The following is a 22,859-nucleotide window of genomic DNA, read 5'->3' on the forward strand; positions in this document are numbered from 1 at the left end:
ACACTTGCCGGTCACGCGCATTGCGCGGGAAGGCCGGAGCGGAGCTGTTTTATGTAAAAGCGAAGCAATTAAGCGCGCTCCGACTTCTTTATTTTCTTTTAATCTAAAAAGCGAAGTAAAGCATTTACAATTTCAAGCACTTTATCCCAAATTCAAGTACCATTCCTAAAATTCAAGCACTTTTCAAACCTTGAAAACACCTCGTACAATTTCAAGCATTTTCAAGGATTTCCAGCACCCGTACGCACCCTGTAATTACTAGTTCTCTGGATGCCATGCTGATAAAGAAACTCATGATGCTGCTCTGACTTGTGGAGTTCCTCAAGGGTCAATCCTTAGACCCTTTATTTTTTCTATAAATGCTCTCTTTAGGGCATGGTTCTTTAATATTGGCTCCCAATGTTTAACTGTAAAATTCTGTAGAGTGGCCATCGTAATATTGCTCGATAATACGTTATTTTTCAAAAACAAAACAATGTCCCAGAATACACATAATGGGGCGGCTGTGGCTAAGTGGATAGAATGCTGTACTTCGAATCAGGGGGTAGCAAGTTCGAGTCCCACTGCAGTCAGCATGTCGTTGTGTCCCTGGGCAAGACACTTCACCCCAAATTGCTCCTGTGGGGATTGTCCACAGAACTGAATGTATGTAAGTCGCTTTGGATAAAAGCGTCTAACAAATGACATGTAATGTAATGTAACATAAATCCAACATATTAGCAGACATAATTTTTTTTATCATCAACGCTACTGTTACCAAAGTATCTTTGTGCGTCACGACTATGTATTCATATTTGAATACATAGTATTATATTCATCATAAACGCGGGTGTTAATACATGGCATCTTACAGTAGGCTAACCAACACGGTATTGTAAGCCAAGTTTAAAATACAACTGTTATACATTCATTTGTGGGTACTTTGGCTAGCATTACATGTATATGTCGGATTTACTGTGTTTCTGAATTTCTTGATGAAATCCTTAAATTCCTTTACATGTTAAAATTAGCTGAAAATGAAATATTCCCAATTTGTCTGTGCACTACTGTGTGATTGATAAATAGGGCTGGCATGTATACACATCATATGTGTATACGACCTCATCTGCCACGACTCCTCACAACAAGATTTATTCATTTATGCTACAAAATACATAGAGAGAGTCAGTGACAAGAGAGTTGGAGAAGGAAAAGAGAATGATGCATATGGGGAAAAATAATAAAAGGATAGGAAGAGATGAAGGGCATAAGTCAAAAGAGACAGAAAGACAGTAAGAGAGAAATGAGAACACCGGCATGATGGAGAGCTGTATACAGAGCTGTGTACAGAGCTGTGTACAGCGAGGAAACGAAAGATGTTGATCAAAAAATACCCGCATTGGCGTTTGTTTGAATTTATGAGGCCGTGTTGGACACCAAGAATTAGAGGAGGAAGGGCGATAGGCAGAGATACCCTATTACACTTTGCTGAAAAACACTGGCAGGCAGAGGTCACTAAATCCTGCCTGCTTTGTTCCTTTCCTATCTACCAAGAGGAAAGAATCAGAGGACAAAACTACAGACTGACAGTAAAGGAGCAGAGGAGAAAATACTGAGAAAAGTAATTAAAACACCAAAAAAAGACATATCCTAGGTCTAACCAGAGTTACAGGGCCTCGGGTACAGCTGTCTCTATGCATACAGTAACACATTATAAATGAATGGTGCGATACTGCTATGAGGTTTGGAGAGGAGAGTGTGTTCTCTAATTAAAAACTACCCAAAGGGGCTATCTCCTGCTATGAAACAAGTCATTTTCGTCCTCCCAAAATTCACATCCATCAAATCCTCTCCATCTCGCAACCCCACACCCCCCAGTCAGCCCGGCCTTGTTGGAGGTTTTAACGAACTCGAAGAGAAAGACCTGATTTGGGAATAGACTAGAAAGTGGGAACAGGCGGAAAGTTAATGAGCTTAGCCACGCTCAAACCATGCTGAAGTTCTGGGCCGATGTGTGAAACAATGACATGCAAAAGACGCTAAGACCCACAAAATGAAACAGTGTGTGTGCTAGGTATATTAGCATCAGAGCAATTATGTGTAACCAAAGCAGTGATTACTTCAACAAGTTTAGATACTGTATGTGTGTGTCATGATCTTGTTTTTGTGTTTCCTGTATTACTTTGAAAATGTTTCTCTCCTCGTGCCTTGTCTTGTTTCACTTTATCTTTGAGGTTTCCCAGCTTTTTGATTGTTTACACTGATTTTACCGTCATCTACAGTGGCCGAGAGGTGACAGTAAATGCGTAATGGAGCATCACAGTCCCTGGAAATATAGCATTTAAAAAATGAATATCCTCCATAAGGGAATGAAGGTAAAAACCTGTCGTTATAAAAAATAGAGACCTACTTATTAAAAACGATAAAAGAGGGAAAAAGGGCAGCTCTCTGAGTGCCGACAGGCAGGAGAGAGGGCACAGTTGAGTCCCCGACATTTCTCACTCTGACAGGACACTCAGTATTGAGTGTGTCAGAGAGGAATGGGAGACATCCCTCAAATAAAAGAACAGGGGGAAGACCAAGATGCAGCACTGCAAATGTCTTCCACTGTCATTCCTCCGTGCAACGCCTTAAGGCTGTGCGCATAAGACTCCTGGACTAGCCAATCATCCTCGGCGTCCGCTCTCCACTGTCTGTGGGCCAGAGGGAGACGGACACAATGAGTGCACGACACCTGGGGAGTGAGAGCCGCGTTTGCGTGCTCCAAACCCAGGCAGGACTCACACCGTGAGCGTCGGTCGTAACTCATAATGTATCCTGTTTGGCATCTTAATAATTGGAACAAAAGCTTTTTAGAAGAGGGATCTTTGCTTTTTAGCCTGCAGCTCTGAAAAGAGCTTGTGCCTGACAGTGCTTCTGCAACGCAGTGCTGAAGAAAAATGGGAGCAGATCGTCGGGCCTCCTTCCTATTTATACGGAAGTGAGTCCGTAGGTGGGGCCCACGTGATAGGTGGGCGTGGATTAAGTCTGTCAGTGCTGCGCATGCGCAGTGGGATTACCCAATAGCGATAGCCTTAGAGGGCGAAGCCTATACGATATAGAACGCGCTGCACTTTTAAAAAGGATGCAAATATAAAAATACAAGCAAATTAAGAAACATCTTAACCAACTAGACAACACATACGCAACATTTAGAAAACATTCACCTATTTGACTAAACTTGGCAACTTTATAATCCTCAAACATCAACAAGCGCTCCGGTCCCAGCTGTGTGCATCTTATTTTAGTGACCCTCTTTCTTTTGTGTTTTGAGCTTCTTGCAGCATTTTGTATTTGCAGCATTCCGTTTAGGCAGTGCTTTTAGTAAATGCTGCACATGTTTTCTCAAGTTGGTGAAGATGTATTTTCATTTGCATATGTATTTTTGTTCTTTTATATGCAAAGTTTTTGCAAGTGCAGCAAGTTTCTCCAAATGTAAGTGTTTTGGGCCGTTGGTCCTGTCGACCACCGTAGTTTTCTGTGTTTGGCCGTAAAAGTGTATTCAGGTGAGTTTAGCACAGCAATAATGATGGCATAGCTACACATATCCGATGGTGGATTAGTCTATACATGGAGTATGTGTACATGTGTACTGTGTCTTTGTGTATGCACAGTGCAGTGTATGACACTCACTCCACAGGGGGGTGGACGTCCTCGGCTTTTGTCTCAAAGAAGCGCAGGACCTCCTCACTCTGAGAGATCTGAGGGGGGAGTCGCACCAGCGCCTAAAGACAGAGACAGAGAGAGAACAAGGGGTCAAACATGTTTATAGAAAATGTTTTTGTATTTACAATATATCAAATGTTGTAACCAACAGAGCATTATCACCCAATTCTGCAGTTCCAACTTTACTTTATGGAAACTCAATTAATATTACATCAAGTAAAAAATTAAAATAAACAGTTTTACCCACATTTTCTTTTCAGATGAAAGAAATTCATAGCATGAAATCAAAAAAGTTTATTCTAGCAAAATCTTTTTCTATAGCATATATATATATATATATATATATACGAGTTATCCAAAAACATTTTGGCCAAAGACCTCAAATCTTATGGTGAAAATAACTAGAAACGTAATGATGAATATGATTCAAAACCGTGTCAAGGTTAGGATTTAAAGAAGTCAAGAACAGGGGCTTCAATTACAATACATCACCAATACTGTTCACTTACTAAGAAGTCATAAACACAGGAGAGAAATGTTCTCTTTTGCATCTCAGAGCCTCCGAAGATTTTTTGGCTTTTTTAGGAAAATAATTGTGTCTCAATGTGCAGGAGTAGGTATAGTTCCACAAATGGTCAAAAGCATCCTCCCACTGCTGTATGTTCATTAATAAAGGCCCTCTGCAGTCAAAGAGAGGATCACATGTCTGACTAACCATCTATATTTAATGATGCATCAGCTCATGTACAGAGCAAAGGTGCTGGACCATAACGTATGTACAGACTTTCCTTTTCAATCACCACGGTCCAAGCTGCCTTCATATTTCATTTATCAGATCCTATATATTATATATAGAGCGAGAAAGGGCCTTGTTGTGGTCGTGATTGAAGAGGCCGTATCTCACTGTGCACCGGACTCAGCATCCTGCAATCTCCACAGAGCCGGTCCTTGGAGAACACGGAGTAATTACTCGTGTTTGCCTCATAAACAGGATGCAGGAAGTAAACAGTGCGGCACACTGGGTAAAAAACAGTCTCGCTATAGCAACTGTAGAAATAAGAGTGCTTCAGGTTATTTGGGTAATGAGGAGGCCTTTGTGTGTGCTGAGCTAAGGATCAGGTTCATTTCAGATGTGTGTGATTGCATTTCGGTTTCAAACTTTTTTTTTGGTTCCAATTACTGAGCCAATTCTGGGGCTAACCTTTTCCTAATGCTTGGCAACAATTCTGCCTCCTAATTGTGTGTATAGAAACAATCTAACATTTGATTTTATGCACCCTCTTCCTACCAGAGGAAAGGAGGAAGGAAGGAAGGACATGTTGGGATGAATGGATCTGAATCTGGCATAAATCAAATAAAACACTAACAAAAGGGAGAACAGGAAGTGACAAGGCGAGTCTCCCTTGAAATAAAGAATGACAAAAGGCTGCCATTTCCAAGGTTTCTTCGTCCTTTGGGAAGGTGGCGTTAATTTGGAGGAGAACTTTCTTTACTAAGTGTGGCAAACGAGGGGAAATGGCCGTTAGTGAGCGTGACTTTGAAAATAATGGAAGGGCTCAAAGTCTGTCTCATGTAGTGCAGTGACGGATAAGTTTGATGCACAACTAGGTCGCCCCACTTCTCTGACTGTGGCACACATGAAAACAAACAACCCCCTTTGACTGTAGGAGGAAAAGATCATAACATTTCCCCACCGAGCCGGGGCTCTTGCACCCTCAGAGAGTTGAAGTGTAAGAGCACATTACTGATGCTGTGTCTCAAATCTGATACTTCCCTAAGTAAACTGCCATGGCCTGCACTCAGAGCACTTGCAGTGAACTCTGACTGTGTAGTGTTGTCTTAATAAAAAAATTAAAAGCAGCTCCAGAAGTGATGATCCAATATGTAAGCTAGCTAGATAGCTTGCTATCAACAATTGTTCGCTGTACCAAATTTACCCTATAAAAATAACAGTGGCTTTTTTTTTTCCATCAGTATAGTGCTACATTACTTAAAGAGGACATTATGCTCATGTTCAGGTGTTAGTGTCTCTACTGTGACATGTCTCCATGCTTTAATGTTCAGAAAGCTCTTTATTTTTCTCATACTGCCTGTGCTGCAGCACCTCTTTTCACCCTCTGTCTGAAACCAGAGCCCAGTCTGCTCTGATTGGTTAGCTGGCCGGCTCTGTTGTGATTGGTCAACTGCTTAGAGATGTGTTGGAAATGTCCCGTCCCTTAGCAAATCACGTAATTTCGTTATGTAGCCAAAATGCCGGTCGTGGAGTGTGCAAAGTGTGTTTCTCACTAAATGTTTGGACCGTTACGAGGGCACAATCTGGGTACTCGTGGTGCATCATGCCATACTTCACATTGTGACACATTTATGCATTTATATCAGCAAGTGCAAGTACAGATGCATGCAATATGAGACGCAGCACCACTCTTAAGATTTCTCAGATGATCTCAGATACCAAACTCTTTAGTGCGAGTTAAAGGTTTCAACGTCCACATTTGATTCAATGTGCTGTGTTTAGAGCTTGTGAAAGGACCTTTGACCCCTCGCAGGCTGAAGGACATTCCCCAGAGTCAGATGAGGAACTGAAGGATGTTTACAGTAAAGGTCTCTTTACCCTGCAGTAGTCGTCGATGAAACGCAGCCGCTTCATGGCCACGTCTCGCACATGACTCCTCCGGAACAGGATTTTGCCTGAAGGGGAGGGAAAGGAGAAACAAATCAGGAGGAGGTGAAGGAAATGGTGATGATAGATGGAAAGGTAGAGGAGTTAACAGACAGAAAAGATGGAAAAGGGATGGAAGAATCTGACAGGGTTAACAGGACCTGAGTCACCACTGAAAGGGTTCTTTTCGCTGATTGAAAATCATCCGTCTTATTACACAGCAACTTACTAAATAAATCATTAATTTGACACAACATATTGATTTGAACATGATTTTATTGATAGAAGAATTACTGTTTTGCTCAATCTAAGAAAAAGTCATCCGTTGAACTGAGTCGTAACTTAAAATGACGGCAATGCTGATCAAGGTTTTTATAAATGTCCAAGTCTGTTAAAATGTTATTTTCTAATAACCAGTCTTTAAACCCTTTTGTGTTTACTTTCTGTCTGTCTTCTTCTGCTGTTCTCTTTAGTCTTTATTTCAAGTATGTCTCTTTCTGCTGTTCCCATTAGTTTTTAATTCCTGTATTGTCTTCTTCTGCTGTTCCCTTTAGTGTTTACTTCCTGTCTGTCTTCTGCTGTTCCCTTTAGTGTTTACTTCCTGTCTGTCTTCTGCTGTTCCCTTTAGTGTTTACTTCCTGTATTGTCTTCTTCTGCTGTTCCTATTAGTGTTTACTTCCTGTCTGTCTTCTGCTGTTCCCTTTAGTGTTTACTTCCTGTCTGTCTTCTGATGTTCCCTTTAGTGTTTACTTCTTGTCTGTCTTCTGATGTTCCCTTTAGTGTTTACTTCCTGTCTGTCTTCTGCTGTTCCCTTTAGTGTTTACTTCCTGTATTGTCTTCTTCTGCTGTTCCCTTTAGTGTTTACTTCCTGTATTGTCTTCTTCTGCTGTTCCCTTTAGTGTTTACTTCCTGTATGTCTTCTGCTGTTCCCTTTAGTGTTTACTTCCTGTATTGTCGTCTTCTGCTGTTCCCATTAGTTTTTAATTCCTGTATTGTCTTCTGCTGTTCCCTTTAGTGTTTACTTCCTGTCTGTATTCTGCTGTTCCCTTTAGTGTTTACTTCCTGTCTGTCTTCTGCTGTTCCCTTTAGTGTTTACTTCCTGTCTGTCTTCTGCTGTTCCCTTTAGTGTTTACTTCCTGTATTGTCTTCTTCTGCTGTTCCCATTAGTTTTTAATTCCTGTATTGCCTTCTGCTGTTCCCTTTAGTGTTTACTTCCTGTCTGTCTTCTGCTGTTCCCTTTAGTGTTTACTTCCTGTCTGTCTTCTGCTGTTCCCTTTAGTGTTTACTTCCTGTCTGTCTTCTGCTGTTCCCTTTAGTGTTTACTTCCTGTATTGTCTTCTTCTGCTGTTCCTATTAGTGTTTACTAGCTGTCTGTCTTCTGCTGATTTTAGTCTTTTAACCTCTCTTGTTTTCTTGTTCTCTTTTTACTGGGGACAGTTCAGCCAACAAAGCCAACGTTTCCTACTTTTCACAAATATGAAACTTAATGGTATTCAATTATGTTTTTTGACTGAGGGAAACTGATATATTTTTGGCCACAGCTGATATAACATTTCTGCCAATTGATATGACTGCACATAAGATAAGAGCGTCCTTAGCTGCAGTCTGCTATCAAAAGAGAACAGACCACTGACTGTCCAGATTGACCAATCAGAAGCAAGTATTCAACTAAGAGGTGTAATAATCACACATACATCCCTACAAATACACCAGCTGTGAGGTATCGCTGAATGTATTCCCCCAGCCCAGCAGCAGATGTCAGTAATCTATGCTGGTGGTTCAAAAGCAGCCTCAGCCCCTGACTCAAGGCCCCAGCTGTCCTCCTATGGATTCCATGACCTCTGCCTGTGACATGGCTTTTAAAATAACAAATAGGATTGAACACACATGGGTCATGCTGCATTCATCCCACGCAGGGGGAGCATCGAAGACACACCACCACTACCCTACCCTAGTCTGCACTCATTTTTGCAAGCGTAGAAAAGCGTATATGGATCTCCTATTTAAGGAGCTCTACTTATGCAATATGTTTTTTTTAACCAACATCAGAGTTTTCTGAAAAGTGTCAACGATTCAATGGTTACACATTTTGGAGGGTAACATTAACTAAGGTATTTATGCAACCACCGTTTTTAAGACAAATAGAAGCTTCAGACATTTGCCAGTGGCGTGTTTACTGACGTATTTCACGACTTAAACGAATTGTGAACATCTCTTTAGCTTGCACAGACCTTATTTCAGGCATCTGACCAAAGACACTTTTAAATTAAGAAATGTTGACTTTAAGACGAGGGAACTGGAAGTGGTCAAATGCAAACTCATTTCCGTTTTTTACAAATCAACTAACTACTCTCGGAGGCACCCAGAAGATTTACATCCACCTGGATTTATCTTCATTTCCATGTTTTATATATAGACACATTATATTATTTTCTAATATTTGGATATTTTGTAATATATACACATGACACCTACTGCATATCTGTCTGTCCTGGAAGAGGGATCTCTCCTCAGTTTGTCTTTAAGAGGTTTTTCTCAAAAAGAAATATTTTAATTGTAGGGTTTCTTTGGGAGATTCTTTTTGTATGATGCGAAGGTCTAAGGACAGAGGGTGTCGTATACTGTACAAACTGTAAAGCCCCCTGGGACATATGTATAGTTTGTGATATTGGGCTGTATTAATACAATTTGATTGTCTGATTGATTTACCAAAGTCATTCAACACTAACCTTAAGAACATCAACCACCCCGGCCCTTTTGTTTAGTAGCAAAAATAGTGCTGAGGTTTAATACCCAGCCCTAGATACCAAGATATCTCTGTAAGGCAACATTTTCATTTCAGTTGATGCCCCATAATAGAAAGTTAGTCCTTTATTGAATCCCCCAAGTGTCATACATGCAGGGGAGAAGAGTCTATCCTCAACCGAACACAGACAGTCAATAATGTTTGCATCTGTCTTCATAGAAAAGAGGTAGGTGGTTTCCAAATGTGTGTGTCAGAAAAAGAGGGAAAGAGGAGGAGGGCTAGAGGGGAGATGGAAGAGCTTTTACAGTAGATGCTGCAACCAGCTGCAGGGCTTAAACAGAGCATCAACTCAAATAAACCGCAGTAAACAGACATATTAATACCAAATAAATCTGCAGAAATGTGCATGGCAAACACACAGGTGTACACACACACACACACACACACACACACACACACACACACACACACACACACACACACACACACACACACACACACACACACACACACACACACACACACACACACACACACACACACACACACACACACACACACACACACACACACACACACACACACACACACACACACACACACACACAGGACATGATTGTGATTAGCAGAATCGCTGTCAGCCCTTCTGCCCCCGACGCTGCACCTCCACAAACACCACCATCGATCACTGCCACTCTGTAGGTCGCCATGAGCCTGAATGTCAGCCGCCGACTTACAGCAGCAGAGACAAGCATGTGTGGAAGGACTCCAATCAATGCTGGGACACTCACACATACACACACACACACAATGTCAGCCAGAAAGACACAACATTCAAATTGATCGGGAAAAATAAATCACACTGGCAAACATGCCTGCATGCAAAAACAGCTGGAATTTGAAAGTCACAGAAAGTGGCGAGTCAGCATTAACAGGGTAACAACACATGCGTACACACACATGCAGCACAGGTAGGCATCAGTAAACCAGCTCTTATTGACCCCCCCCCTCCCAGCCATACATTATTAATATGGGAGCCTGTTCAGATAACTGGGAGCTCTGGAGCACACTGTTACCTGGGAGAAATGGGATGATCCTCTTCTTTGGGTCTTTCTGCCCTCCCTCAATTGGGAACTTGTCAAGTATCTGCATCTAGGGAAACAAAGAAAGGAGAGAACAACTTTAATCACATGTCTTTCGGTTTTTTTTGGCTCTATTTCTGAAAGTGAGATGATGAGATCGATATCAATCTCAATTCTCAATTGTTGGAGTTGGAGCCAAAGGTCTATCAGCTCAAAGCATTGCAGCTGGTTCCAAGAGAGTGGTGCAGGAATGAGTCTTATACACGGAAATTAGTTCGCTTTTTAACACTTCTCCTCAATGTCAATGATCCGTCTAGACGAGTTTTCCGAGATTTGAATGACTAAAAATATGTCTGTAAATACCACTTATTGTGGATGTTTGAAACTTCTCAGTTTAAAAAAAAAAAGCTGTTGCTAAAAAGTGACTAAATAGGACTAGCACTTGAAGGCGTTAGCACTATGATAAATGTAAAATGTACAAGCATGTCATTAACTAGCGTAACTAGGTCTAGGTCATTCCTTCCTGCAACGGTCAGGCTATACAACCACCATGGCCCCTGGTAGACCCCCCACTCACATCGACTGGAATACCCCTGATGTGCAACAACACTGTCTGTAAATATGAAACTTCATGCAATATACCCATCTGCAATTTCACGTTTATTACCATGGTGTACATATCTGCTATTTTCTTTAAGTTGTGTACTTATTGTGTTATAATAACTTGTACATACTTAGCCATTTTTCTCTCTGCTGTTGTAATAATGTACATTTCCTCGTTGCGGGTCAAATAAAGGATTTCTGATTTAGAAAATGTGTTACTGCGCTACAATGCCCAGTCAACTTCTTCTTTTATGAGATTTGGTAAGATTCCCGCATTAAAATCTGTGGATAATCGAACCTTACAAGATTTTAACAACATGAAACGAGTTAGTATCTTGAACTTGTGTTTTCCACAGATCTTATTTTCTGCAATATTCCAAAATCCAACAAAAGAATCCCATTTATTTTTGTCAAGGGAGCCCTAGGGATGCTCAATTCCAGGTTGGCCTGCAAAAATACTCTAGACAATGTGACAAGGGTACGGTACATTTATGACACACTTTCACCTAATCAACACAGAGACCTCCCGGCAGGATTGAACCTGCTGAGGTCCAACCGAGGATGGAGCAACGTTTATAGATGGTTTCATCTGTATACACTCTCTTTTAAAGCTCAGAAGTTTGCCTACCAACAATTAATATGCTATTTTATCCATACACAAAAGGGTGTGCAAAGCGTCGATAAGTGGTTTTAGAACGAGTTACATTGTGTAACCATATCTTGGTGAACAATGGCTGAGAGCAGCAACTTCCCTCGCAGTCAGTGTCTTTAGAGTGATGTTGCCTGGCAACCAGCAAAGAAATGCTGGGCAAACATATAAACTGTTCTTTGTCAAAAAAATACTTACAGCATCAAACACGCAACTTTTTTACATTACAAACAAGCAATAAACTCCTTTACCCTTGCCAGTAGTGAACATCTTTCCTTTTTTTATATCTGTTTCTCCAGTCTTTCTCTCAAACTCATCAAAGTGTGGTGGCTTTTAGGAGAGCATATGAACTGTATGTGTTGCATGTTTATAAATTATAATAGTGGACCATATCCCTGTTTATTTCATTTATTATATATTCATTTATTATATATTCAATTTTCAACGTTGTTGTGTTCGACCAAATGTCATGTTTTCCTCACAGCCATAGGACCTGGAGTCAATACATACTGTGACTAGGGGGCTTTATTAGACCTCTGAAGCCTGCTGAACGCAAAACTAACTAGCAGCCATGGTTTGTAAGTATGCTCTGACCATCAACAGCTAGCTTAGCACTCACCCTCCAATTCTAAACAACACTTGGTGATTCCTTATTGCAAGCTCAACAGTCGCTAGCTAGCTAGCTAATAAGAAGATAGCCGCTTTCCATCAATGGTTGATGCGTTAGCATGTAAGCTAAAATGGCCATGTACTAACATGGCCATCACATGTAACAAAATGTGTAATGTGTGTCCTATACAACTTTGTGACAAACCACAATTTTTCCTGTTAACGGTCTTAGTGCTAAGCTAGCTAGCACAACAGCTAATGCACAGACATGATATTGATGTCTACATTTTGACATTACACTCAGAAAGAAAACAATATGCTCTGTATTCTTTGAAATTAGACGGTTCATTATATGGTAACGAAGACTATTATAAGCAAATAAACAATATTAAACTATTAAATCAGGTACCTTCCTTATGGGGATGGCATTTTTAATATGAACCTAATCCCCAGATTAGCGCATTACACACATTGTAAAAATCAAAGCCTGTCAAATTGTCTTTGGTCGCGAGGAGCAGCGGGGGCTCGTGAGCAGTTGGGGATTGCTGGAGTCAAACACACTCCGATTTATTCATAAAGCACAGCGACACGCTCATGGTGAGAGGAGAAGTGCTGACACTGGAGCTGGAGGGGCAGGCCCGAAGAAAATAAAGAGAACGAAGGAGGATGGAAGGGAAGAGAGAAACGGAGAGAAGGTAATAGATAAGACAGAGAGAGGAAGAGAAGCAGAGGAGGTCAGGGGGTGTAGATGAGTGTGTCAGCCATATTGTGTTTACCTAGTTTCACCCTTCAAATAAATCATTCAAGAGGGGGATTAGAGAGAAAGTAAAAGCAGAGGAGAGAAGCAGAGGTTTAGCAAACGTACTGTACGGCAATGCAGCATACTGTTTATTACATATATGAGAAGGAGCATTGTCTCTGTGTCTGATGGCAGAGGGCAGTCTGAAAAATACCCTGGGGAACTAAGTGAGCTAAGAGCCTGGTGAAGCTTCAAGACATCTAGTATGGAGACGTCTAGTCACACACACACTTGAAGAGAGATGCTATAGGTCATGATCCAGATTCATGGTTGGTCTCCTAGCCTCCCCAACTCCCCTACTCCCAGTCTTCCTAGAAATATATATCTTAAACTGCCAGGTTCCTGCATCTATACCATAACTTCCAGTGCTGCGACAGCACAAAACTTGCAGCAGACCCAGATGCTTGAATCCCCAACTCAACCCCCCTCCAGGCTGCTCGGGACAACAAAAAGAACTCATGCTGAATTTACAACCCACTCTGAAAGACACAGAGGGCCCGACGGATGACAGAACAGCAGCCACACATTTAGCAGAGAAGCAGGTGCTGAATTTGCAGCAAAGATATCAAATGTGAATGCACCATTTCTTTTTCTCCGCCTTCTTGACAAATGTGAATAATGGGGAGGATTGGAGGTGAGGAAAAGGTCAAGGAGTGTGTAAGTATTTTGGGGTGTGTGTACAGGCAGGCTTGGGGGGTAACGGATGACAGTATTACGTAATCAGGAGATACAAAAAGGTATTCCTTTACGGTTGTGTCAGAAAAAGACGTAATCAGATTACTTTTACGTTTCAAGATATTGGGGATTGCTTGCAGGATAACATTGTAACGAAATGTTTTAGTATTGAGCATTTAGTGTTTGTTGTAAAAGGGGCAGATTTTATTTCTTCTTTGTAAGCTCTGTAGGTTAATACTTTAAGTGTGAATATATACTCCTGCTGCCTGAATTTGCTTTATGGTTTTCTTTGGTTAATTTGTCCTTTTTTTAATTCAGTAGGTGAAACTATATGTTTATAAAATAGTGTGTGTGAGTCTAACTGTATGGATTAAACTAAAACAGAGCATTTTCTGTCAGCTCAGCTTTTATTTCTGCTTTTTTAAACTGTAGCATGTGCTCATGTGTTTCATTGTTGGTGTATAGACTACTTACTACATGTTTAACAGGTAACTAATTGTAAAGGAATGCATTTTTAAGGTTACCCACCCAATCCTGCTTACAGGTGCAAGTACAGCACAGGATAGAAGCACCCTGAAGCACCTCTTTGACATGACAGCTGACTATATTTGATCAGCATTCTTTGTCCCAGCAAGCCCACCCCTCCCCCCACACACTTGGAGCAAGGTCAACTCATTATTTTAAACGCTCTCCAGTTGGTTTGAGCCCTCCGAAAATTCACACTTTTCCTGACAATGCTGACAGACTCCTGGCAAGATGAAACGTACTCCTATCCTGCCAGGAATTGTTGGATCACAGAGAGAGAAAATGGTGAGAACATGTGGGACAGTGGGAGTCAGGTGACACGAGTGCTCTTCTACATGTATGCACCCTGTAGAGGAATTCTTCAGCACTTCTGTCTCACTTCCTTAACTTGTAATATGACACAATTGTTTACAGTCCAGGTAGTATTAGTCCATTCCCAAGATGTTGAAAGCGAAAGAACATAAATAAAATAATAAAAAAACACTCATGCCAAACCGTTGCTCCACTTCCCAGACTTCCCTTCACACTGTCTCCTTGGTAACCAGCACAGAGAGTGTGAGGAAGAGTTGTGAAGGGACGTGATTGGATGAAGCTGCACCGCTCTGGACCACTAGTGTAAATGTTGGGAGTCAGGTAAAAAAAAAAAGGGAAAAAAAAGGCAAGAGGTTCTTTTATCTCTTGTCATAGTGAGTATAGATTACAATGACGTAATGTTTGCTCTACTGTCCAATTCATGCTTTAGCTTTTCTGCAAAGCTCCTACATCAGGGAGGAGATTCTGTTGTTGATTTTAACTTTGAATTCAAGCTGATCCAAATGCTGGACTACATTGCTCTGCATAAGTGCATTATCTTAACACACAGAAGGAATGTTAAGGATCTCTATAAATAATAGTTGATAAAGGGAAGACAAAACCTGCGATTTGTTTGCATAACTCAAAATAGTTTCATAGATAGTCTTTGGACATTAAGTATTCAATAATCTGGTCCTCCTTGACAGTTTTGGGTTTAGAAATGTTGAATATTATCGAAAACGGGATCATGAAAATCCTACCCAATCATGACATGCATGAATTGAACCATTCATGACAGAGTAATCAGGGCTAATAATGAGATATTTATAGCTGTTCAAGTATTGATAACATTGATAGAAAACTGAGACTGAGAGTTTTCTTTTTTTGTCAGAACAGTCCAAAATCCAAAGGTATTCCATTTACTGTCATTGATTGAGGACACAATAAAGAAAAGGTTAACATTGAGATGCTGGTCCAAGAGACTGTTTGCTTTACAACTGATTCAATCTCTGAACCAATCGACTATCGATCTGACAAAGATTTAACCTCCGAGCGCAACGGACAATATTTCAGGGATTCCAATGCAGCCAGCAGAAATCCAGGCCCAGACTTCCTCTTCTGTGTGCTGGTCATTGTTTACAGTCCAAATTGCACCTTGAGATGCATGAAGTTGGAGGTTAAGGATGACACCTTCAGCAAGCCTGTTTTCACAAGCAGCCAGTTTATAAGTTATTATAAGTTAGTAAGAAGCCAAATAATCTTAAACCGATAGTCGAGGAGTTTCTACATTGCATTTCAGCCAATGCGTTAAAAATATGTTGCTCTCCAAAAGGACTGTTTCCCTCAAAACAACCAGAGCCAGCTCAATTGTGACAATTCAATACTACTGGGACTACAAACAGAATGGTTACAAAAATCTTGTCAAATTCTGAGACAACAATTGACGAAAAAAACTACTAACTATCAACCAAACCTTTTTCTAGGTCAAACTACTTCCTAACAGATCAAGCAACTTCCATTGAACATAATACATTCTTTAGAGTTTCCTATTTATTATCAAGAACAATGTTTCATTCAAACTGAAATATACAGAGTAGTCCATAAATACTTTTTTTCTTAGTTCCAGATACACAAACTTGTACAGCCTGAGGAACAACAGAGCCACGGTTGTACTGTGTCGGGACCAACTGCAGCTCCTTCTTCATATCATGCACATGTGCTAAGAATAGAGCCTCCATATAAGGAACTGTGAGAGTCAGTTGGCATAAACTTGGGAGGCTGCCATACTGTTATTGTGCAGTAGATTGATGCCTGACTTCCTGTCAGCGATCATGTGACTATGAGGGTTGGCTCCTTGCTTTGCAGTTGTGGAACGGAATGGAATGGAAATAAACACACACACGCATTCAAGCTCTGGAACAACTCATGACCAGAACAACAAGGCTGCCATGTGATCTTCGCACCGTTTTTTTAATGGCAATGTGGTGAAAGCAAGCAAGGCCACAAACATAGCAAGCTTGTTCTCACTGGTCTCCCAGCATGACTTGATAGGGTCATTGCACTCGCTGCTCCACTAGAAGCAAGCCCCGGTAATGATAAACCATCTCATATCCTGTCTCCGGGATGTAAACATGCTCTGACTTTTACTTTCCCCTTTGCCTCTCTGACCCCTTTTTTTCTCGAGGAACACAAGCTCTGGAAGGAAAACTGAGTGCATCTATAGAACCAATTTTATGCCTTTTTTCTAAGGCTAAAATCCTATAGACAGCAGGATAGAACCTAAGTACATAAATCAAGTCTCAACGTGCATTAGCGCCCAGCAGTATTCAGTTTCAGAGAGGCAGATGTCTGAGATGGGCTCAAGGGGGGGAGGGCGTTCCTTTCCAGCCACAATCACTCGCAGTTGTGCCGCTAAATATAAACTGGCACTAGATCTGGACAAATCACTGTCATTATATTTGGATGCAACCTGATATCCTGAATGTTTTCTATGCAGTCGATGCATGTGTGGGAGTTTGATTTGAATAAACTCTGTTCCTGGACATGTCACCACTGTGGGGTGTTACGCCCCATGAGGCTCCCCTCAGTTTCAAGAAGACAACAGGTGCAGGGATGCGGTTTGTTCAGTCTGTCCACAGTCGCTCATTCGTCACTTCTCGGGCTACAGAGCCTGCTGTGGCCTTTTCAACAGAGAAACAACCTTAATGGAATAGGATCCCATTTTCTCCTGGGGCTTAACCAGAATCCCAGTTGATCATAAAATGTGGTGACATCTGTAACTGCATGAGTGATATGAACCAATGGTTTTGTATCAATAAGAAAAGTTCTATAGTGTAGTGGTGGAGGACGGGTTGTTTTGAATATGTTAAGTAAGGCAATAAAGATATTTTAATTGTGGCTTATATTTTTCACCTCTTGGATTCTTTATTTAGTCTATGAAATGTCAGAAAAAACCTGAAATGAACACAAAAGAAGCTCAAAGAAAGGAAGTGATGTGTAAATTGCTTGTTTTGTTGAAAGGTCCGAAAGTAGAAGTAGAAAAAGGTTTGCTTGATAAATGACTAGGACAGTATATCATTGTCAAAATGATGGTCAATTTATTTTGCTGTTGACAAATTCATATATGTAAAATGTAATCCTTACTTTATCACACATATTTTATTGTACTTCTAACTCTAACTCAAGGGCATAGTTTAAAAAAAAATGCAGAATAAGGTGCTGTTGAATGATTTTAGTTTAACTGCGTAACTACGTTTGGTAATTGTGTCAGTTGTGTTAACACTGCACTGGAAATAAACGTTGCTTGCTTGAGGATAATGTGAAAGTCAGAGTTCTTAAACCTCTGGAACAATTCACATGTCTTTCTCAATCTCCCGGGTTCAGTAGAGGTGGGGGTTTTGACGTTCAGAACACTACTCACACACACAGTCATTAAAAATACATACATCAAAGAGATAAAACAGCATTAGCTGTGAGTAAACCTTGAAGCGAGAAGAGGTCCAGTGGGCAAACAAGGAAAGAGAAGAATGAAAAACGAGCAGGCACTTGCTTTTCGCCTCACATACTTTAATTCACAGGCATTGGCACACAGATGAATATTTATATTTAGCTCATAATAAATTGCACTTATGAAAGGATGGGAAACAGGAACCGCGCCAACCAAGATTACATTTTGAAAAGAAGAACCAATCATTTAATCCTATTGGCTTTGCACCTCATTCCAAAGTTTTTAATCTCCCTTCATGTTTAATAGAAGTATTGGCTAAAAAGTGGTATTGTTCAAGTCATTTACTTCCTCAGCTGGCAGGAGCAACCGAACAACAGCCTCACTTTCCAGATCAGCCGCAACCTCGATCTGAGGAAAGGAACAGTGTCGTCTTACACTCGGACGGTTTCACTTTGGCTTACGTTAAGTAGGCCAGCCAATTTACAATTTACTGCAGGAAAAGAGGAAGGGCTCTCACCTGTGCCATGGATCAGCGCTAACGGAGTATCACAGGATCTAATTTATCCGTGTTGACAATCTCAAGAGTTTCCATACTGTAAACCTGGCCAAACCACAGACTCTCCAAGAGGGGGAGAATCAGATGGCATCGCCCTAACACGGCCACAAATAAAAGGGTGTGGAAGGGAAAACGTTTTGGATGTTTGGAATTTGGAACATAACCGTGAGTGGGATGAGAGAAGTAAATGCTGGAAACTAAGTGGGAGGAACCAGAAAGACAAGTAGACTTATCTGCGTTAGCTTTTCCTTGTCTTTTCAAGTTTTTAAATGATATTAATTAATAAAAACACTGCAGATTGGTTTCATTGGTAGGGCTGCACAGTGATTGCATATTGTGCTCTTTCTGTGACAACACAAAATGTCTTTATTTTATTAACTCTTTTCACCCTCTGTCTGAAACCAGAGCCCATTCTGCTCTGATTGTTGTCAGTTTCTGTTGTTATTGGTCAACCACTAAGAGATGTGACAAAATGGTTCCGCCCCTTACCCTACCACGTACAGTGTGTTGGAGCATCTTTTAAGAAACTTTAAGATGCAAGAATGGAATTGGAGTTGTGAGACAATGTCTACAACCAGCTTGCGTATCTGCATTTGTTTGCAGATATGGGTTTTTAGGTTCTAATAAAAAGCTAAATCATCATAATCGAACAATTGCCTATGGGTTCCAATGTGCAGTACAACACAAACGAGATTCACACTGTGTGCACAATTATTAGGCAAGTGAGTATTTTGACCACATCATAATTATTTTGCATATTTTCAGCCTCCAAGCTGTATAAACTTAAATGCGATGGATTTAAGCATATCAGGTGTATTTGTGTAATGATGGAGTGGGTGGCTTAAGGAGATCAACACCCTATATCAAGGTGTGCATAATTATAAGGCAGCTTCTTTTCCTCAGGCAAAATGGGCCAAAAATGTTATTTAACTGACTCTGAAAAGTCAAAAATTGTCAAAAGTATTTTAGAGGGATGCAGCTCTCTTGAAACTGCTAAGATATTTCGGCGTGATCACAGAACCATCGAACATTTTGTTGCAAATAGTTAACAGGGTTGCAAGAGACGTGTTGAGAAAAAAGATGCAAATGAACTGCCAAAGATCTGAGAAGAATCAAACGAGAAGCTACCAGGAAGCCATTATCTTCCAGTGCTGTCATATTCCAAAACTGCAACCTACCTGGAGGGCCCAGAAGTACAAAGTGAAACGTCAAGACTGGTACAAGAAATATTTGAAGACCGATTTTTCAAAGCTTTTATGGACTGATGAGATGAGTGACTCTTGACGGACCAGATGGATGAGCCTATGGCTGGATCAGTAACGGGCCCAGAGCTCCACTTCGACTCACGATGACAGCAAGGGGGAGGTGGGGTTCTGGTATGGGCTGGGATTATTAAAGATGAGCTAGTTGAACCATTTCATGTTAAAGATGGACACAAAATCAACTCCCGAACCTACTTTCAGTTTTTAGAAGATACTTTCTTCAAGCAGTGGTACAGTCTGTATCTTTCAAGAAGACCATGATTGTTCAGCAGGACAATGCTCCACCGCAGGCATCGAAATACTGCCCCCTTAATAATGACATGGCCCCCTTCCTCACCTGACCTAAACCCTATTGAGAACTTGTGGGCCCTTCTTAATTAAACACTAAGACCTCTGTGTACAGTGTCTGGGAGGCTGTGGTTGCTGCTGCACAAAAAGTTGATCGTGGATTGACCCAGAGCACTGTAGTTGTTCTATAATAAAATGAATCCTCAAAAATACATCTTGCCTAATAATTGTGCACACAGTGTAGTTTGGACAGCTTGGAACTACCTTCACCAAAGACTGATACATTTTGAAAAAAATCATCAATTATTTTAGCTTTTTTGACATATTTCTTATTCTTTTTTTGCAATGCAGTCACTCATTTTATGACGTTTCTTTATTTGACACTAATTAATTCCACACGGGTCATCCTCCATAGGCAAACTTAAATGGTACTGTATCATGTTGAAGAGATTAATTCAAAGGTCTTTTATTTAATTTGAAGCTCCTTCAGTGACTATAGTATATAATGTAATCCGACTGAGATGAAGAGCCCCCACTAGGGGGGAAATTGGATCATCATGTATGAAAAGGACTGCCTGGGTAATCAGGAGAAAAACCAGTATTGCAGCACATATACACCATCAAATAAAACATGCTAAACAGCCTGAAAGCAGAAACCCCTGTAGCCTATAGCTCGAGTGAGCTATTTCACTTGACCCCTGGAACGTGCAGGTCGTGGAGGATTAGCCAGGGAAAACCCCCTAAGATAGACCGAGAGGGGGGTTGGACAGGTTGAGAGAATAGCTACTGAGAAGAGACAGAGACGGATGGACGAGAGAAGAGAGATATGCGAGAAGCAGGGCGAGATAGAGTGAGAAATTGTAGGAATGAGATATGAATGCTGGGGAAGACGTGATGAGTCGGGTGTTTGGAGGGAGGCGAACACGAATAAGTGAGAGACCGATGGGGACCGGCTCCAGAAGGAAAGATAGACACCTGGGTTTCACTTTGAATTCCAGTGGGAACTCTCACCTCGTATCTCTGCGTGACTCTATCTCAGTTTCTCCGTTTATTTTAGGTGGCATTGAAAGCCTGCCTGTCTGGTCCTGCCTGCTGTTTACCCATTCACTGTTCATTAACCTGCAGAAAGAGGGGCAAGGCCGATACTGCAGATAAGCAGAGGCAGTCTACAGATTCCACTATAAGCAATAACCCTGGAGGGACGTTTGTTTTTACCTGTTTGGAATGCTGGACGAGTAGGGTTCAGGCATCAGGTGAACATAGATGCGTTAGTTAACATAGGAACGCATGCTTGAATAACTCTTATATATGGGTTTTGCTGGGTATTGCCATTGACTTTTATTTAATTTAGTGGGAATGCTGATACAGCATTCCAACTATATGTTATGCTACGGACGAAAAGTTTATTATTCCGTCCAATTATTTTGTCCGTCTTCTCCTCCCACATTCAACATCGCAGAAACTCCGTTCAAACATCAAAACGTTCAGCTCGGTCGGGAATCGGGCGCTATTACTTTTATCATTCATAACTTTCATAATTCCAGAGATACATCCCATAATTCATCAAATTTTTAACATTTGAACTTTGACATTGCGCAGCTCGTTAAGTTAGAGTGCGTGATGTCACAGCTAGAGGGTAGGAAATCTTGAAATTTCCCTTCATATTTTTTTTTAAAACTGCCATAATTCCCAAACCCTACATTCCTGAGACATAATTTTTCATGAGAAACGTAGGAAAACATCTCGTAGCTTGAAAAATGACAAATAATTAAGCAAAAATAATTACACAAAATGCCTCTTGAGGGCATGAAGTGACAAAAACGTTCAACATGTCTCCATTAAAGCCCATTGTAATTTCAGGCTGATATTTCCTCACAGCAGCAGCCGCACACCTTTCTTAAACTGCCAAAAAGGCCACATTATTAACCCGAAAGTGACACGGACACGGTCCGATCGTCCCCCAATCTTCACTTGTATATCACTGGTCCATGCCTCAACAGCTCTACGCCAAATCTGAGATCTCACCATATGCCGTTTCCATGGAAACGCATCCCTCGCCATAAAAGACGATAACGATATAACTCCTATGAAAATGTTCAAAAAGTGCTCAAACTTCACATGTGTACTAACAGTCCAGCCGTGAAGACATCTACGAGACAGTTTTGAGATTTCTTCAAATGCCGTTGGCATGGCGACAGATCATTCACCATCAAGTTAGATCAAAGGTTTGCAGTTCAAATATTCTGCTGCTTTTCCAAGCCTTTTTACTTTCTTTTCTTCTCTCATCACACATTCAAGCCCCCAGTGTTCATGTATCATTTCAATCTAAATTCTTCACTTTCTTCTTACACATTACTTTTCAGCATAAAGCATTTCCACTAGCAATTTCTTCAGGAATTGCATTCTCTAGTTATTACATAACATTTCATTTAGCTGATACTTTCCTCCAAAGTGACTGACAATAGGCCATTCAACCATTAAGATACAAACTTTAAAAAGCAAGAATCCAGCATAACATTAGCTATCAATGAGCTAAATCATTGTAATAGATACTGCATTGGCTTCAAATAAGCCTAACATTTCTAAGTTGCTACACTCAGAAGTAAAACGTATTTATTTATTTTTTGTACGGGTGGGTTTTCATTTAGGGACAGAAGATGTGTAGACCTTCTGCTGTATTGTTATCAATGGTGAGCTTGTTCCACCATGTTGGAGCCAGGACAGTAAACAAGTATGTTTTGGTAGAGGGTAAGCAGGGTTTCCCTCGCAGTGAGGGAGCAGCCAAACGATTGGTCGACGCAGAGCGGAGTGCACATGCTGGAGTGTATGGTTTAAACATGTCCTGGATGTAGAAAGGACCAGATTCATTCACAACACATAGGGCCAGTATCAGTGTCTTGACTTAGTGGCAAGTGGTCAGAAAAAGGTCAGTAAAGAAGCGCTTGATACAAACCTTTAATAGACTATCATGTATTTCCACTGA

The 22,859-nt window shown here is 40.9% G+C and overlaps 1 protein-coding gene across 2 annotated transcripts in view; it reads right to left on the reverse strand.

Annotated features, from left to right (window-relative positions):
- sh3pxd2aa (SH3 and PX domains 2Aa) overlaps nucleotides 1-22,859 on the reverse strand; it is a 126,172-nt gene that overhangs the window by 78,866 nt on the left and 24,447 nt on the right. For both annotated transcript variants that reach the window (XM_034130892.1, XM_034130883.1), the window contains exons 3-5: nucleotides 10,166-10,241; nucleotides 6,296-6,372; nucleotides 3,652-3,743 (exon numbers count right to left, since the gene is read on the reverse strand). In XM_034130892.1, the coding sequence (XP_033986783.1) occupies nucleotides 3,652-3,743; nucleotides 6,296-6,372; nucleotides 10,166-10,241 (245 nt within the window). The remainder of the gene's footprint in view (nucleotides 1-3,651; nucleotides 3,744-6,295; nucleotides 6,373-10,165; nucleotides 10,242-22,859) is intronic.

The sequence above is a fragment of the Trematomus bernacchii genome, unplaced genomic scaffold (assembly GCF_902827165.1).
Source record: "Trematomus bernacchii unplaced genomic scaffold, fTreBer1.1, whole genome shotgun sequence".
In the NCBI taxonomy this organism is placed as follows: domain Eukaryota; kingdom Metazoa; phylum Chordata; class Actinopteri; order Perciformes; family Nototheniidae; genus Trematomus; species Trematomus bernacchii.